The sequence below is a fragment of the Capsella rubella genome, unplaced genomic scaffold (genome assembly GCF_000375325.1).
Source record: "Capsella rubella cultivar Monte Gargano unplaced genomic scaffold, Caprub1_0 scaffold_1, whole genome shotgun sequence".
NCBI classification, from domain to species: Eukaryota; Viridiplantae; Streptophyta; class Magnoliopsida; order Brassicales; family Brassicaceae; genus Capsella; species Capsella rubella.
Genome location: NW_006238923.1, coordinates 1,293,574 through 1,312,092, shown reverse-complemented (window position 1 = coordinate 1,312,092; position 18,519 = coordinate 1,293,574). Strand labels below are relative to the sequence as shown.

Sequence of the window (18,519 nt, the reverse complement as noted above, 5' to 3'; positions counted from 1 at the left end):
TTTTTTTTTTGGGCAAACTGACCAGTTTTTCTATTTTTTCCAGTCTTCTTTGTTTCTCCAAAATGTTTTTGAGTTTTGAGATACAGTATACAATATGAAGGAAGTGTAATACAATCCTTGAAATCAACAACACCCAAAGAGAAACACAACTCCTACACATAATTAATTTAGCTTCGACTATTTACAATCTGAGAGAAGTAAACAAGAGCATTCTCTGAGTAGAACAGAAAAAAAAACTTATTACACAGCGAAAGAAGAAACAAGGAAACTAGGAATTGAAATTGACATAGAGTAAAACCATATCCGAAGACCCGGATTAAAAACAAATATAAGGTTGTACTTTGCCTTTTTCGATTCTCCAGTATACTTTCTCCTAAAAGTAATGAGTAAAACTTGCAAAACTCAAGAAACCATAACAGTGCCATCTTTGGTAACAGGGTTGTTTCTTTGTCTATCCTTTTGCTCTTGATGTCTTGGAGCTGCATTAAGAATGTTTTCAATCATTTATGTTTTTATTGATCACGATGACTAAATGAGAAATCAAGAATCCAAAAGATGGTGTTTAAAACTTACCAAGTCCATTAGCTTCTGAGGTTCCCATGATCCGAAGCCTTTTCACCGAGTTGATAAACATTCTAAACAAAATGGGAGAAAATAATATAGACCTTAATGTAGAGACGACTATTCAGACTTTGAATTGTCGAACACAGCTCAAGTTTCAATTCTTACCTCCACGGAACATCACCCACAAGCATCCAATCTCCTTCCTTATCTTCATACGTTAGCACAAATTCTGAAGATCCATCTAAAAGCCTTAGAGGTTTAACCTTTTCTCGACAAGTAGTACCTGATGGTTTAAAAAGAAAATGCCAGTGAAGCTCCATAGTCAAATAGATCAAGATCGGTTTTCAAGTACAGTATAAGCACTTGACAAGAACACTGACCTGTCATTCCGAAGAACATTTCCTCAAGCGTCTGAGCTAAGTCTTCGTAAGACGAATGAGATCTCATATCCACTTTTCTGCCTATACCAACTCCATCCATATTCACCTTAACAAATCCTAAACCCTGTAGTTTCCCATTCACCTTCACTGACACATCTTTGCACCCATCATTCTGCTTCCCATCTTCTTCTTTTTCTTCTTCGGCTCTTGCAGCCTTCATAGCTTGGTTATTAACCAAACTGTTCATCCTATGTGACCCAATTGGTGGCCATCCTACCACTTGACTGCCACAACAAACCAATATTTTCCAGTCAGTTACCCTCGAAAATTAAGATGCAATCAATTAGACAAATCATCACTACGAACAAATCAACATATGCATGACTCCATGGTGAAATCTATATAGCACAGAACAAGCAAAAGCTCATCAATGGCGTTTCTTCTCTCAAGCTACCTAACTCTCACAAGAACAGTAGCTAACTTGAACTCCTACACAAGCTATGTTTTGAGATGGTAACAATCACATCAAAAGATTCGAGCTTTCTTGATTAAAAAGAAGAAAGGACGAACCTTGAACGAGGAGGAGAAGCTCCTTGGTGAGATGAAGAGTCAGCGGCGCGTTTAAAGCCAACAGAAGGAAAATCCTTAGCCGTAAGAATCCTCCCACGTTCTCTCCACGGGCCACCGCCGAGGCTGAGCCCTAATCCCAGTTCCAGCTCAGTCTCAGCCGGAGCATTACTCTTCTTCCCTACCTCCAATTCTGACCTACCGCCACCACGCATGTCAATAAGAAACAGAAGAATCCAAAAAGATACCAAAAGAGAGAGAGAGTCTTGGAAAGAAGCCAAGAAAAGAAGCTTGAGAGACAAAAGCAGAGTAGGAGGGTATTTAGGGTTTGAGAGAGACGATGAAATCGGAGTAAAAAGAGACAGAGAGGATTTGGTGGTGGAGAGAGTGATGAGGAACTGGGGACCCATATGTCTTGTAATGGCCATACCATAATCCCCAATTTTTCCAAACAAAAGTCTTCTCTTTTGTTATAAAATAGTATTGTTTTTTCTCAAACTTTTCTTCCCGACATGATCAAACCTGTCGTGCTCTCTCGTTGCGTTATTTGTTGTGTTTGGTTCAAGCAGCAAGATAAAAGAGGGAGTCCCAAGAAACTTGTTTACAGTTGTGTCGTGTGTGTGTGCAAGGAATTGCTTTTTTAGTTCTTTTTCCTTTTCCACTTGTATTTGTTTTATTAATTCTCCTACTCAAATTTTTTTAATTTTATTTTTGACAACAAAGCGAATTCTCCTAGTTATTATTAATTATTGTTTTTGACCTTCTTTTTGAGACCATGATTGTCGTCGAACAAAATGATAAAATAAAGAAAGAGAAACAAAAAATGGTGGGGATAAAGATTCATTATTATAAATCGTGGTGAGGACTGATGAGGTATTCATCATGATGTTCGATTATCCGTTAATAACTTTATAGCAGGCGCAATAGCTTTGTGGAATTTACGATTTTGATCAATATTATCGATGGAGTACATTAATTTCATCATTCTAATTGACGGATTTGATAGAAACTAAAGTCGGGTTCTGAGATAAACGAAACGGTTGTATACTATCATCACGTATAAACCAAATATTTATAAAGATGATTATCAACATTGACAAAATTTATAAATACTTTTTTCAAATTAAGAAGAATACACACATAAAGATAATGTATCAACATTTAATAAGATTATATTTGTTTACTATTTTAACGATTGATATATTCATCCATTCCAAAAAAAAAATATATATGGATTCGGTTAAAAATACGAATTTAATATAAAATTAAAGATTACACAAAGCTCAAATCATCAGTAGAATATGAGCGATGTATCCGTCCAGCTCCACCTTTCTTAGTAGACCCATCAGATTCTATAGGTTCACCACCACCGCAAACAAAACTGCATTCCACGCCACAAATCTTACTAAAACATGAAAAAAGTCCATTACCTCCGTCAGTGTGACGACGATTATGTTTTTTCGTTGCAGGAGTTTTTCGCCGTGAACTCATTCCTCCACCGGCGGTTGCGACATGGACGCTTGCACCATCATAATTACTGCTGCTTATGTGGCTTGATCCTATATCGTATAATGGTGGAAGCTCGGTTCGCCATCTCTCTAGCTTGGAACGTAATCCTTCAATGCTAGATTCGTCGATACTCCATTCGCTAAGTATAGAGCTCTCTGTTTCATGCGATTTATCTTTCGCCAATTTTTCAGCCACTTCTGATGGTGATGGACCTAACTCCGATTCAGTTAAAATTCTTCTTCGAGCTAAGTTTCTCATTGGTGTACCAAAATCATGATGAGTTTTCATCGGTGCAGCCATGTAATTTGATTGGATTGGTGTAGATCTGATCATGTTTGACCTCATTGGAGTTGAGCCAACCATGTTAGACCTGATTGGAGTTCGCATTGGAGTCGATCCAACCATGTTGGAATGCATTGGTGACATTGCGATGATGTTAGATCTCATTGGAGTGGATCCAACTCCATTAGATCGCATCGGAGTAGATGCGATTATATTTGATCTCAACGGTGTCCCATGCCTTGATAAGTATGGAGAAGCTCGACCGTGATCATAATCATTCTTTGATCTTTGTTTTTCATACATTGTCTTTTTTCTTGATGTTTGACGTGATTGATGGTTTAAACCATAAGATATAACTTTTTGTTTTTCCCTTCTCAGCGTTACCACATGAGGTTTCTCTATTAGCGCTGAATCTATGAGGTCTGATTCGATAGAATCATATCTTTGTCTTGAAAACTTAGGGGTTTTGTTAGGAAGCGAGTCCTCAGACAATTTTTTATCGTCGTAATCTGTTGTTGTAGGCATAGTTTCTGATTCACTGCTCAATAATACGCTTGCTGGTTGTCTATTAGCCAAACGGCTTCGTTCAGCTCTACTAAGAAGATCTGAGACCACCATAGAACTTGTATCACTCTTCGTACGACGGAGCTCAGGCCTAGAGATTACAGATTGATATTGTCTCGAAGAAGGAGATTGTGGATTCTTTGAGCTCCCTTTATTACTGTTTAAATGCAAATGTTGTAGATGATGATCCTCTTCTCCAAGCAAATCTCTATATCCCACAGCAGAAGAATCCATATGCGTATAAAGTGGCATGCTCCGCATAGAACCATCAAGCAATCCAACACCAATGTTCAAAATCCCTTGAGGTCGACCTGAAGAACGACGAACTTGAAGTGCAACGAATCTCATTCCCGGAGGTGGGGTGCGACGATACTCATTATTGCTGGTTCGATATCCAGGACGACGATTAGGAGGAATGAGATTACTAATGAGAACACGAACTGTACCTACATGGACATCTCGAAACCAATGCAATGCATAAATTTCAATAACAACGGCGGAAGTGTCGGCGTAGAGAAAATCCTCATTGACTCTAAATACAAATTTATCATTCCAAGTTGGGTTTGTTCCACCGTTGTAGTCGACACGGGTGGTGAGTTTACGCTCAGGGTGAACCCAAGCCACCGCATAAGTCTTTGTCTTGCGGGCCACGGGAGCTAAGTCTTGAGCTGAGATTATGTTCAACTCTAGCAACTGAAATGATGGAAACATCATCGACATAGTGGATCAACAGGTTAATTTTACATTAAAATATTTTTATTGGATTTGAGGATTTTGAGAATTGCGAGAGGGAGAATGAGATCTCTCTCGCAATTCTCGATTCACGATTCTGAGAAGTGGATAATGATGAATGAAGAAGAGAATGATTTTTTGATTGATGGTAAAAGAATTCCGAAAGAGTGGGAGAATAGGTAATAATAACCATTTTGCTATATTTGGTTTTGTGTATGTGAGAAAGACAACGAGTTTATTAGGAATATTGTGGTGTATTTTCAGCTAAAGTTTACTAAATATGGAGATATTTGTGAGGTATGAAGTTGACATTGTTGATGGACTCAATTCTGCTTCACCAAAAGATATGGAACTTGAAAATTTTAGAATAATATTTTGAAGTAAAATAGCAATGAATAAGAAGAATTCATGACTTTTACAATATCTCATATGTGTTTTTCCTACTAATTTATTTTCCATTTTGTAAATAAAACGTTTAGTTAAGTCTTAAAAATAGTAAATGATCTTCTATAATCAAAACATATGTTCAATGTCTTCTTTAAAATATAATTTTTTCTAACAAGACAAAAACAAAATTTAGCGTTTCTCTAGTCCAAATTGAACCGTTAGGAAAAGAAAAAGAAGTGAACCAACTGAACAAAACTGATTACTATTTTGTGGCTGGCCTTAAAAAACATCCTTGTCACAATTTACTACGGGCTTCATTTTATTTGAATGGACCAATGAATTTGACAAGTTGTTCTCTTTTTTTTTTCTCTCTATCACTTGACCTTTGCGGGGTCTATACTCAAATAGACCTCACTTCATGTGGACCTAATTGTCTCCTCCCGGAAGAAATGCTCAAACTCATGTGGATATCTCTTCTTTCTCTATTTCATGTCACCAAACACATCACTTTTTTTTCTATTCTAAATCGAAACCCAAAACTAATTTTTGACTAAATCGAAACCCAAACTAATTTTTGAAAAAATCCAAATACACATAGCTAACTGAAATTGAATATTTGATACAGCTCATACAAGAGACCTAGCGTGAAGAGTTAAGAGAGTTGAAAGGTTTAAGAAGAGCAAGACTGACTAATTTGATGACTTCTTGAATAAAATACAGTATTGTTTTGTTGCGAAGTTATGGGTCAAATAGATTAAAAGTAAACTTGAAGAGAGAAATTTAAAAACAAGATAATACTATAAGGGTCCTTTGCGTAAATTTGCTGTTTCCTAGGAAATCTAAGTTTTCAACCCCACTCTTATCTTGTTTCTCTCAAACTGGCTTCACTTACGAACCTCAAAATTATTACATTGAGTCGTTGTGTTGGGGTCCTCCGAGGAATCTTGGTGTGATCCACCACAATTTCAACCAAACCTGTTTACTAAAGGTGAAGACTTTGAACGGATTTAAAGAGAAACGACCCCAAAAAAAAAAAAAAGATGCTGAAGAGTGAGGCATCTCTCTCGAGTTACTGCGATTCTGGAGATGGGTTCGGTTCCGAGGATCCGGTTTCTGGAATCAAGGAGAATTTGGAGAGAACTGTTACGATTAGTGATTCTATCGACGGCGGCGAGTTCAGTTTTGCGAAACACAAGGAAGTAGTAGAAGAAGAAGACGGTGGTGATGGTGAGAGAGAAGAACAAGGTTTCGGGATTCAAAGACCACCAAGTCCTCCTATGCATTTAGCTGCAGGGTTAGGGATTGATAAGTTTGATTTGTATGTTGATGAGATCAAATTCGATTTACCGGGCCTTGATGATGAGAATTGTGGTGCTTACTACAAAGGAATGCTCGAAGAGTATCCATTGCATCCTCTGCTTCTCAAAAACTATGCCAACTTCTTGGAGGTATTGAAGTTTTGACTCTGATCATAGTGTTGTATAATCAACTCTGTTTTTGAACCAGTTTCTATTTTTGTCTTGTTATGTGATGACAGTACAAAGGAGATCTTAGTGGAGCTGAAGAGTATTATCATAAGTGTACTGTAGTTGAGCCTTGTGATGGATTAGCTTTAGCAAACTATGGTAGATTAGTAATGAAGCTTCACCAAGATGAAGCTAAAGCCATGAACTACTTTGAACGCGCTGTTCAAGCATCTCCTGAGGATAGGTCTGTTGGATCATTCTTGTTTATACCAATTCTGATTGTGTGATTGTAATTTACCCCGACTGTACGTAATTTCCTTTTTTCAGCGATGTTCTTGGGGCATATGCTAGTTTCCTCTGGGAGATTGATGCCGAGGATGATGATGAGGATGAGGACTCTTTTGGAGACCTAACCGGGAAAAGAAAAGAAGAATTTGAGGTGGGTTTTGTTTTGTAACACTAAAGATTTTATTGGTGTTTACTCTGCTGACCAAAAATATTACCTGTTATGTTCCAATCTCACATTGAATCTTGTAGTCATCTTAGCTCATATTAGGCGGGTTCTTGGTGATGATCCCAAGTTTGTACTCTGCCTGGTGTTTATTGTTCATAAGGCTTTTTGGTTTAAGTCTCTAATGTTGAGTATTGTTGTTGTCCCGGGGAAAAAAGCCTGATGCAGGGGAAAAAAGCAGCTCAAGCTTGTCCAAGACAGAAGATGGAGAAACGCTATGCAGATATGCGAAAGCGTTCTGGAGTATTAATGGTGACCATGAGAAGGCTTTGGTCTATTTCGAGAAGGCCGTTGAAGCCTCTCCTAATGACAGGTATCTCTTTACACAATGTTTCTTTTCTTTTCACATATGAAAAGAAAACTGAAATATGATCATCATCTTCTGTGTTTGGCCAGCATTATTCTTGGAGAGTACGCTCGGTTCCTATGGGAAATCGATGAATGATCATCATCAACAAGAAGAAGAAGAAATCTAAGGTTGATACTTGATAAGTTTTTCCTCTACATGAAAGCTTCACCCATCTCCGTTATGTGTTGTATATTCAGAAATGAGAGAATCTCGTTTTTTTGGTCAAACGATGAGAGAATCTCGTTAAAAAACAAATTTGATGTCTCGTTGTCTCTTGCAGATTCGAATGTGTTTTTGCAAGACAAACCTTAATATTCCAACTATGTAATATAAATGCTTATTGATTCGCTCCGGCTTACGTTACTCTAATTGTACGAACTTTATAACGAAAGAGACTAGTACTAATATTCAACTCCCTCTTTAGTTGGAATAGTTAGTGTAATTGATTGAGAAAAAGAAAAAAAAAACAAAGTTCTCTTCTTTTTTTTTGGAAGTAATTTTTGAACATTTCACTAATGGTCTTCCCATACACACAAAAAAAAAAAAAAAAAAAATCCTACATCCCAAGAATATGAACTAACAAAATTAAAATAAAATATAATTAACAATTTTCATGAAATTAAAACAAGTTTTGGACTTTGGGAATTAATAGCCTCAAAAAGAAATGAAAACTTGTTGTGACTGAGGTCTGCCTCTCTCTCACTCTTTTGAGGGATTGGACTCCTTTTGGTCTCTTCTTCTCTCCATCTTTCTTCAATAGTCTGCCAAAGAAGAAAATATCGTTGTAATGAGTAATGACAATTCCAATAGTATTATTATTACCTTTAATAATAATATTCTACAATCACATGTGCATGTGTTTGGTATGTACAGTATGTATGATATGAATGCATGTATATCATTTTACATATATATATGGCTTATACATCTACATGTATGTAAATCATATACTGTATGATGCTTATGCATGTGTTTAATTTAATATAGATAGGTGAAGAAAAGGGATGGTACCGTCATGTTTCTTCCTCATCAAGTTTTTGGCGAAAAGCAAACAAATGACAAGAAAGCCAACTCCAGCAGCTCCTCCTACTATTATTGCCACCGTCTTCCCTGTTGCTCCTGTTTTTTCCACCATTTTTTTTCCGGCATATCAAAAATGTTCATGTTCCCATCAACAAAATTACAAACAAAATACATCTCTATCAAAAGTACTTTTTTTGAAGAAAAATAATTAGTGGTAGACCACTTTTTTAATTGAAGAAGACATCTTAATTATGGGTACAAAAGTATTTTAATGAAAGCATAGTTATTAATTGTAGAACAGCCTATAGGGAATATTGAAAATTCCAAGGTATAACTGTTACTAGTTTTAAAGAAATTAAAAAAGTACACCACTTCAAAGAACCAAGTCCCACAATGAAAGTCTTCAAATTAAAGTGAAGATCCCTTAGTTATAATCGGAAATAAAGATATGTTCAATTTGAGGAAAGGTTGATGCTTTTTTTGTTTTGTTGGTAGATTCTGATGGACCCAATTATCAAAGAAAAAAAAACTAACCTGTAGAAGACGAGGAATCTGAAGAACCAGAGCTGGAGGAAGAAGAAGAAGAAGATGATGACGAAGAAGAAGAAGAAGATCTTCTGGGAACGCCATTTGGGTAATAGCTATACGCGACGAAGCACTTATGTAGATAAATCTGACCGGAGATCGCGCTTCCACATTCGACCTGAGCTTTCTCGAGTGCGTTCTTAACGCAGCCGCTGCAATCAGTGTCTCCGACATCTCCTTCGCATTGTCCTAAAACGTAGACGGATTCGTAAGTGGTTGCGTAGAACCCGTGCCCTGACACCACGCCGTTTTGCATCACCCCGAACGCCGTGTCTCTTCTCTCTTCGAACCCTGTTCCGGCGATGTTGCTCTTCCCACAAGTCTTGAACAGCATCTCCATCCCTGCCATATCAATTATACCGGGAAACTTCTGAGAAACCAAACCGTCGGTCTAAATTGGTTTAAAGACATAACCTTTGTTGAATACTCCCCTAATTCACACCACTTCGATTCTAACCAAACCGGAAAAAAATCTGAAGCCAAAGGGGTTACCTGAAATTTGAGAAAAGCCAGCGACTTCATAGAGAAGATAACAGCCGGAGAGCTGAACTCTTGAGGCAATGGTTTTGCCACAGAGCTTATCGGAGAGAACAGGAAGACGACTCACACAGTTGTAACAGTCATGGTTGCTTAAATCTCCTCTACACTGGAACAGACCAGTGATTGTGGTTGTGCTTGTTCCTGTTGTGGTCTTGTAGAATCTTGTTTTAGTTGACTGAGATACCAGTGACCCGAACATAGCTGAGAGTGCTTGTGAGTATAAACCAGTTGGATCTGAGAATTGCTGTTTTGCACATCCTTTGTAGATTAAGGTTGTGTATTCCGTTGTTGCAGACTCTACTACGACGACACTGAGATCTGGATACAGTAGACACATCATCAAGATGATGCTGATGAAAGAGATTGAAAGACCCATTTGTTGTGTGTGGACTCTTTTGCTTTGTTTGTGGTCTCTTTCTTTCTTTCTTTCTTTCTTTGTTAACTTTGGGGTTTCTTGGAAGAAAGATTGTTGGAAATATCAAACCAATGGCTTTCTCATTGTACAGATATTGAAAGATCGAATCTTTGTGGGACTTTTTAGATTTTTGGGTTATGGGTTTTTTGAGTTTATGTAATTGGTTGCTTGGTGGCTCAGTAAAGCTTAATTTTTTTTGTTTCTGTCTTCTAGGTTTCTGGGTTCTTGTTTTTTTTTGGCTTTGGCTTTGGATGACCACTCTTTCTCTCTCTAAGACATGTGAGAAGAGATTAGAAGAAGTGAGAGAGAGAGAGAGAGAGTCTCATTTCCTTTTAACGCTTCTGAGCCATTCAGTTCTGAAACTGTACAATGTTTGATTTACTGCAGCAATATAAAATAAATAATTGAGAGCTTTTAAATAAGAGTCTGTTTATTAGTTAGCCTCCTTTTTACCACCAACTTGTGGCCTTTGAATCTAATTCAAAGTAAGTTTTGTCTCTAATCTAATCTAAAGTCATTTCAACACAGTCTGGTTTAGTGGTTGGTTACTTAGGAGATCAGGTAGATACAAACTTCCTTCACTTCATAGCTGATACCAAAACATGTTTACAGATAACAGAATTAGAAAAAATAGGCTATAAATGGAAAAACTAAAAAAGGCCAGAGAGATAAAGAGTTGGAGGAAGTGAAAAGGAATCTCTAAGATTGGTGGGGGAATGGGAAGATTGTGAAGTGTGTTTTTTGACCAGAGTACAGTCAAAATCTCTGCCTATCTCAGGGTTTTCTAATTTCTATGACCATCACTTTCTTTTGTCTTCATTTCATTGTCTATACTCTTAAGACTCACGACCCTTGCCCTAAAATAGAAACTACTTACTTGATAACTTGCTATATCACACAAGTGTTAAAATTTAAATTCTTGCCATTCAGGTCCAACAGATTAGCTGAGGATATATATCATTCATCTACAGATGTTTCTCTGAAACATGAAATGCTTCATTTGGACTCAATTTAGATTAAAGAAAGAAAGGTGAACTGAACTGCAGATACTTGAGGTACGATGATGTTACAGGTTCCTTAGGACTTGAATGTCGTAGATTGAGAGAGAAAGAAAGAGCTCAGGTGTGTATGCGATTGTGAAAGGGCCATCAAAATAATACCAAACAGAACTGTAAAGATACAACAAAAATCGGGAGATTGAGGATTTAGCTAACTCTTATGATGGGACTGGAGATCACTTCATGAATCTTGTGCAGAATCTTCGGTATTGTCATCTTCAGGTAAACCAAATATCCTGAGATTACGATCCATTGAACCGACTGCTATGTATTTGGAGTCGGGTCCAAACTTAACGCATGTTGCTCTACCTGCAAATTCATGGATTTACAATGTCTGCATAATAGACTCCAAAAAAAAGGATGAGCAGTGACTTCAAAAGCTTAATCATATAGCATTTACCTGTACCGGACAGATCAGGAAGAGTCTTGATTGGGTTCCATTCTGCTTTTACACTAGCTGTTTGGAATACTCTACAACAACATACAAGTTTTTTATTAGATGATCTTGAAAAAAAAAACATATCCATAAATCCAAATTCCAAAGTGCATTTCTGGAAATAGCAGGTTCTTAAAGTTTGCACAACTATATTTGAATATCTCGTTATCAAAGCTAACCCCTAATTATATAAGTTCTTTACATTGTGTGTCCCAAAGTAAACCTCACCTTATATCTGAAGCAGCAATGCCAAGATAAGATCCACTATGGTCGAACTCCACTGCACACAAAAATTTATTCAGGTCTTAATAAATGAAAAACCCAATCAACAAAATAGACTACTAAGAGTGCTCAGGTAGTTGAATACCCGAGTTTGCATTTGGAAAGTCAAATGTTCGGAAGTTCTTTAACTTGCGCAAGTCCCACAACCTAACACCATCCAGGGCAGCAGTCTATAAAGATTGAAGAATAATAAATATTGGTCAGTCAAAAGGAAACTGGTAATATCCTTCTTTCTTCTTAGTTTAGGTCAAAGTACCCACCGCAAGGAAATAACCGTTTTCAGAGAATGATACAGAGGTGATTTCTCCGGTGTGTCCACCAAACTTTGCCACGTTTGCCTATCAAAAGACAGACATAAGATGAAAGTGAAGTGAAAAACAAACTTACATGTGAGTATGTGACAACAGTTTGATGATCAAGGTCAAAGAGATCTTACCTGACTTTTTACATCCCAAATCTTAACAATAGATTGGGCGGTACCAGTTCCAAGAATGAGACCATCAGGATGAAAAGCAGCAGCTGTGTAATCCACCTCTTCGGTACCATCCGTCACCTGAATAACAGCAGCAATGATGAGAAAGACGTATGGAAGAAATATTCATTTTAACTAGTAAATGTTGGGGAACCTGAGCAAGGCATAAACCGGAGGACAGATCATAGAAGCACCATGTACTATCAAGAGACGCCGACACAAAATATTTATTCGTTGCATGGACAGTTACAGCTCGCACCTGAAAACCACGTCAGTCGTTCTTTTACGTTAAACAGAACAAATATGAATTTTAGGAAAAAACTGTGTAAGACTGTAGCCTGTAGAAGTTCTTCAATTACATCCTTACCTCTGCAGAGTGATCTTTCAATGTATGTCTACATGCATAATTCCCATCCTCAGAACTTCCCCAGATACGGACTGTCTGCAGAGTGTCAAATCACCAAACTAATTAATCCCTCATGTAGGTCAACTGATTTGCTGCTGTACAAGTTAATCTCCTAGTACTAATTAAAATCATGATATACTCAAAGCATAAGAGAAACTCCTACATAGATGATGTACAAGTACTACACATAATAATATAGAACCAGAAGAGCTGGTACGCATAATCGTGACTTACTTTGTCCGATGAAGCAGTCAACACAAGATCAGCGTCACCAACAAATTTAATGCTTGTAACCTGCAGAAGTAACAATGCATGTCAATCACAAACCTACAAGGGAAAAGCTATAAGAAAAAAAGACTACAGCAAAAGAAAGACCTTCTTTGAATGACCAGTCAGTGTTGATAAGATTTGTCCAGAAGGACGATCAAAGAGAACGGCAGTTGTATCAATTCCTCCAGTAGCAATGATATCCTAATTACCACATAAAAGGAAATTAAGAATAACATCATCACAGAGAACAAAAACAGGAACCTTGATTATAAAAGGTATTGAAGAATAAACAAATGAAACGAATTAGTACGAAAAGCACTGTTTGGTATGAATTAATATAGGCAATACTAGTATACTTTTTACGCTAGATTTTTCTTTCCCCAAGAATAACATTAATAAGCATCCAACTGGGGACTCATGGCAGTGTAAAAATTAATGTAAGCGTACAAGTAAGCATGCCACTATGACATTCAATGCAGTGACTTCCCAGAACAGAGAAAAATTAAATAAAGTGATGGACAGAAATGTGAGAGGTACAAGATGTCAAACCTTGGAATGTAGGATGTCCATTGAAAAAATACCAGGTTTGTTGGTCTTGTGAAGTGGGTGGCTTGAGAGTTGGGTGAACTTCTCCAGAGCATCAATTGAAGCCAATGTTTTAGGGATCTAACAAACCAATGAGAAGATATTATTAAGACAGAAGAACCACATGAAAATCCAATTAAACTCCAAAACTATGGGTATCCTTGTATGTACAGACAATAATAAATGTGTATAGCTAGCATGTTGCCTTCTATTATCCAACTAATATACTGATAGATGTGCAGCTGTATGCGTTACCTGTCTCTTTTTACGTTGCTGAGAAAGAGCGGCATTACAATCTGTCATTTCTGTGATAACTTCAGCCGAAATTCCAAGACGCATTTTCTTTGCATCAGGCCCCTGTTCACCATCATCGATAGCTATATAGCAACAATAAAACAAATTTGTCAAGAAATATGACCACACAGCCAACTTACTTTGAGAAGCAAATGTGCAAGCATACCTCTTTTGCCATTACTAAGAGCAGCATTCCCTGTGGAAACTTCTGGGACTGCAGGTAACTGCCTTTCAGCGTCAGCTAGCAATTGTCGTGATTCGTCTCTTTCTTTTTTAAGCCTAGCAATCACACGGCAGGCAGCATCGTGCTGTAAACAGGAGGAAAAGTGTACCCCCAAAATATCCATCAATCACCTTTATCACTAGCAAAAATCGGAAACATCCAGGAAAAGAAAAATGGAATACGTGATAGATATTTGCAATTCATGTAGTCTAATAAGGTAGTGGCTGCCGACAAAAAAAATAATAATAAGAATAAGGTAGTGGCTGATAAAATAAACCTCAATTACCTGATACAAGGCATGACTTAGCTCTTGCCTCGCAGTATGCAATTGTTGTTCCAATGCAAAATTTGATAGCATCAAACTATCCCATTCCTACAAGCAAAACAAATGGATAAACTTTTTACGCATTTGTTTTGCCTAAGTCAACAGAACCGATGAACATTTTTCTCGTCCTATCAGCCTATCAATAACAAATGAACATATAATTCATTTTAAAGAATAGATTGCAATCTGATATGGTCAAATAGACATGTAGACCATAATCAAGTTCATAGATCTATATAACTATGTGTGATTCTTAATAGACAGAGGGGAATTTTCAGAGTGGATCTTCCTTCCAACGAGAAAAGCAGGTACAAAACGGAAAGACAAGGTGTAGGGGAAACAAGATAAGAACTTACAGTCTGGAATGTTCCAAGCAATCCAGGGATGCTGGCGGTGTGTAACGGTTTTGGTTTGACGATCTGCAAAATGGTCCCGGAGAGCGAATCAGGCTTTAATAGGTTTCTACAAACAGTTCTCTGTGACATAAAATTCCATCGGCTGCATTACCTTGCCAGTTTTGATGTGAACAATGTCATCAAGGGTATGTGGTTCACCAGTAACCGGGCATTTCCCATAATCCTACAAGTTACCAGAAACAATCTATAAATTATCACGGACGCATACACAAGAAATTTCTTAACTTTGAAATCGGAAATACATTATCAATTTTTTAACCATTATGCATCACGTCAAAAAGATCTTACTAATTACTAGTTCCCACAAGAGCATAAAACAAGATGCATTGGCAAATCTGGCAAAATTTTGGAAATAGTGGATAATTGCACTAGTTCCAGCTAATATACGCCACCCAAAAAATTTGAACTTCTACACTAACAGAATATCTGAAGAAAACACAGAGGTACAAAAGGATGAACAGCTGAAAACCCTAAATCGGAGTTGAAGGAACGAAGAAAAGCAAAGAGCTAACTTACCGATATATGCCTCTCGATTAGCCGCTTCTCGTAGAGGAGCCCCGACTTTACTGAAATCACAGGCTCCTCCGGAACTTCGCCGGAAACTGTACGGAATAAAAGACTCACAGTGTAACCAACAGAGACCACGCAAAATAAAACCCTAAATCGGCAAATAGAGAAGGAGTGACTTACTTGCACAATTCATCTTCTAAGTAGAAAACGAAGAAGAAGTAGTATGGGCAGCACTAGAAGACTAGTCGGTGAATCCCTTGGAGGCTGGGTTAGGGTTTAACTACTCTGGTCCGGCGCTACTAAACAAAATCGCTGAAGCCGGGAAGTGGATGAAGACGGAGATAGAGAGAGAAGCAAAAATTGGTTAAGCTGACGACATAAATTAGATTTTCTTGCTATTAAAATTGGGCCTTTTACATTTAACATGATTTATGGGTAATTGGGCTTTTTTATGAAGCCCATTAGTAAACGTTCCATACAGTTCATTACAGAGTCCAATCACGCACATATAGGCATTCATTCTCTCGAAAACGAAAAGAGTTTGGTCCGAAATAGGAAAGATGAACTCGATCTGACACTCTGTGGTCTTTGCTCCGACCAAGATTGGGTGGAAGCTCGAAAATCCTGTCGTTTCTCCACCCTCGCAGTCACTCCTACAATGGTGCAAGGTGAAAATATTGATAATTGATCCGCTGATCACAATCAGGTCCAATCCAACGCACCGCCGAAGCGGAAGCTCGAGACTCCTCTGTTCTGTCATCCAGTTTCACTCTGGGATAATTCTGTAAACCCTTCGTAATCGATATCATAGCGCTCTTTTGCTAGCTTAGGTTAGGTTTCGTGGCTTGAAAGATTTTATAACCCTAACTAGGTCTTATTCCTTTTTAGGTCTTATGAGAAATAATAGTGTTGCTCTGTATTTGTGTAAAGGATTAACTTTTGGATTTGCAGGGAAATCGTGGGAAAACTGACATTGGATGTACAGTACATCATGTACTCCACCGGACGAACTCATTGCAAATTATTACAAAAAGAAGTTGCATGTATTAATGAATATCGATGAGGCTGTTCGTTTGGTCGCCGCAGGTACCTGCGGCTGCGGCGAACGCAGGTCTTGTTGTTCGTTTGGTCGCCGCAAGTTGCCGCAGCGGCGAACGCAGGTTAATAATTTTGAACGTCAATTTGATTCAGCGATCAAAAGCATTGCGTCTGCCGCACCGCTACCGCTGCCGCTGCCGCCGCCGCAGCCGCCTGCGGTGACCAAACGAACACGCCCATTGTGGTTTAATACCTCTTTCGGTGTCATTCTTTTCTTCTCCTGTTTACAAATTCTATCAAAGAAGAAGGTAGAACTTGATATAAAAAAAAAAAAGAATAAGGTTACAAGAAAACAACTCAATTTCTTACCACCTTTTCCGACGAAAATAGTGGTCGGAAAAATATCGACAAATTTCCGACTAAATTTCGAGGGACAAAATCTTTGTCGGAAATTAGTCGGAAATATTTACACATTTTCGACAAAACAAGTTGGTTGAAAAATCGTAGGAAAATGTCGTCGAAAATCCTATTTTCATGCGAGAAAACGGTTAGTCGGAAAAGTTTATTTCCAACGATTGTCTGATTGTATCCGTGGTTGGAAAGTGCTATGTTTTTTGTAGAGGGACGACGCGGTACGGATCATTGTATTTGCACGTACAATAAATATGTTATTTATCTTTCCATAAAATTAATAGAATTTGCTTTTCGAATATAAATGTTGGCCCTATTCAAAACTCGATCGGATCCATCCAAACACAAGTATAACTAAAACCATAATACAGTAGTGCAACTTTTAATTTCTCTTATACCTGCTCTCTCTCTTTCTGGACAATGCGTGTGCAACACTGCACTCAAAGCTCTTTTGGCCCAAGATGCTCGTTCATATCTAAAAGGTATCGATTCATCAAATCAGCTTTGATCTCAAGCTGTTTCTTTTTCCTTTTTACCAACAAGTTGCTATGTTTTTCCTTTCTCTTGATAATCAATTCTTTTCTCATTCAATTATTTCTTGCAACCTCATTGATTTTCAAATCTTGAATCGTATATATGATCATGTTTATTTTATAACAGATATAACAAATTAAACGAAAAAAAAATGAAAACCGAGCTAGTGATGGTGATATCTATTTTATATGTGGTAGATAGTAGTATATCTATATATTAATATTATTTTAACAAATTTTGGTGGAATCGAATTTGGATAAATATCAGGAAAAAGAAAACTTAGATACTCAGGCCAATGATTTTCAAATGCTTCACAGAGTTGGGGACCAAATAGAATGTTGACAAGCGATGTCCCAACCCCAACCATGACCAAAACAAATAAAATAAAACAGCTAGATGATAACCCAAAGAAAATCGCCGTAATCGATCAATTATAGTCTATGAAAGTTTTAAGTTTTTTTTTTTTTTTTAAAGTGAGGGGATATTTTGAACTTTGAAGTTTTTTTGACTGAGTGTTAGTCCATGAACGATAGATTATATATTACCACCCACCTAGTTGACAATTTTTTCATCATTTGAACATTATATATATCTATATATACATTATGTTCCGATCTATAATAAACGTATATTTTCATTTAGTATATATAATCATGAGTTAATTAATTTGGTTATTGTTGTAAGAGGAACAACAATATAAGCAAACGACAACTCGAAGCATAGTGGTATGCTATAAACTATCACTGTCACGGAATTTTTATCCAGAGGAAACCATTTTCATATGAAAGTTGGTTGTATTCGAATTTAACTAATTCAGCATCACGTAACAATTATAAATATTTTCCCCTCGAAATTTTCACCAAATAAATAAATTTGACTTTATACGATTTTTATCTCTTGTTTTTTCCCAATTTTTCACTGACCGGGTCTTTCTTTTTTCCACTTTCTTACCAACATTAAAAAAAAAAACAGCCAAGTAAATAAATAGAAAATGAAAAGAATAATACAGCTAAAAATAAAATAGAAAAGCAAAAATCTATAAATAGAAAGGCTTAATTTAGTACAACAAGTTTTCAGTCAAAAAAAAATCATCGCACGAGACAAAAAAGAAATTGGGTCAAACTCCTTTTTACCGGTCAACCGAGTCATCACTTTAGGTTTGGTGTGTGGACCAATTTCTCCACGTCAACTCAAATTTCACACGTTTCTTCCAATCGTTAAAGGCCACGTCACGAGAATAAGAAACTCTAGGACCAGCGCGTTTAACGTCAACCGCCACGCTGGCATTTTCAACCTTTTTATTACATATACATAATAGATAGATACACATTTAACCAAAAAAGTATATAAATAAATTGGTTACGACAACTTCCCATAATAATAAT

The 18,519-nt window shown here is 37.2% G+C and overlaps 5 protein-coding genes across 5 annotated transcripts; 1 reads left to right on the top strand and 4 right to left on the bottom strand.

Annotated features, from left to right (window-relative positions):
- Positions 1-136: 136 nt before the first annotated feature.
- On the bottom strand, positions 137-2,060 carry LOC17897808 (auxin-responsive protein IAA12). Its single transcript, XM_006303964.2, has 5 exons — positions 1,515-2,060; positions 945-1,228; positions 730-847; positions 574-635; positions 137-479 (listed from the first exon to the last, which is right to left on the bottom strand). The coding sequence occupies exons 1-5, from the start codon at positions 1,937-1,939 to the stop codon at positions 403-405; spliced, it is 966 nt and encodes a 321-aa protein (XP_006304026.1). The 5' UTR covers positions 1,940-2,060; the 3' UTR covers positions 137-402.
- Positions 2,061-2,670: 610 nt separating this feature from the next.
- On the bottom strand, positions 2,671-4,697 carry LOC17899174. The gene has a single exon (XM_006303690.2). The coding sequence runs from the start codon at positions 4,584-4,586 to the stop codon at positions 2,784-2,786; it is 1,803 nt and encodes a 600-aa protein (XP_006303752.1). The 5' UTR covers positions 4,587-4,697; the 3' UTR covers positions 2,671-2,783.
- A 1,177-nt stretch (positions 4,698-5,874) lies between these two features.
- On the top strand, positions 5,875-7,679 carry LOC17900790. Its single transcript, XM_006303190.2, has 5 exons — positions 5,875-6,433; positions 6,523-6,695; positions 6,779-6,890; positions 7,121-7,275; positions 7,359-7,679. Exons 1-5 carry the CDS (start codon positions 6,026-6,028, stop codon positions 7,405-7,407), a joined length of 897 nt encoding a protein of 298 aa, XP_006303252.1. The 5' UTR covers positions 5,875-6,025; the 3' UTR covers positions 7,408-7,679.
- Positions 7,680-7,772: 93 nt separating this feature from the next.
- LOC17898849 (cysteine-rich repeat secretory protein 3) lies at positions 7,773-10,267 on the bottom strand. Its single transcript, XM_006305362.2, has 4 exons — positions 9,412-10,267; positions 8,869-9,261; positions 8,323-8,430; positions 7,773-8,072 (listed from the first exon to the last, which is right to left on the bottom strand). The coding sequence occupies exons 1-4, from the start codon at positions 9,833-9,835 to the stop codon at positions 8,065-8,067; spliced, it is 933 nt and encodes a 310-aa protein (XP_006305424.1). The 5' UTR covers positions 9,836-10,267; the 3' UTR covers positions 7,773-8,064.
- A 564-nt stretch (positions 10,268-10,831) lies between these two features.
- On the bottom strand, positions 10,832-15,488 carry LOC17896860 (pre-mRNA-processing factor 19 homolog 1). The gene is made up of 18 exons (XM_006307181.2): positions 15,332-15,488; positions 15,158-15,243; positions 14,733-14,804; positions 14,582-14,644; positions 14,187-14,273; positions 13,844-13,985; positions 13,639-13,760; positions 13,348-13,464; positions 12,904-12,999; positions 12,763-12,822; positions 12,490-12,564; positions 12,277-12,381; positions 12,087-12,203; positions 11,911-11,988; positions 11,736-11,820; positions 11,597-11,648; positions 11,333-11,403; positions 10,832-11,241 (listed from the first exon to the last, which is right to left on the bottom strand). Exons 1-18 carry the CDS (start codon positions 15,342-15,344, stop codon positions 11,114-11,116), a joined length of 1,569 nt encoding a protein of 522 aa, XP_006307243.1. The 5' UTR covers positions 15,345-15,488; the 3' UTR covers positions 10,832-11,113.
- Between the last annotated feature and the right edge of the window lie 3,031 nt (positions 15,489-18,519).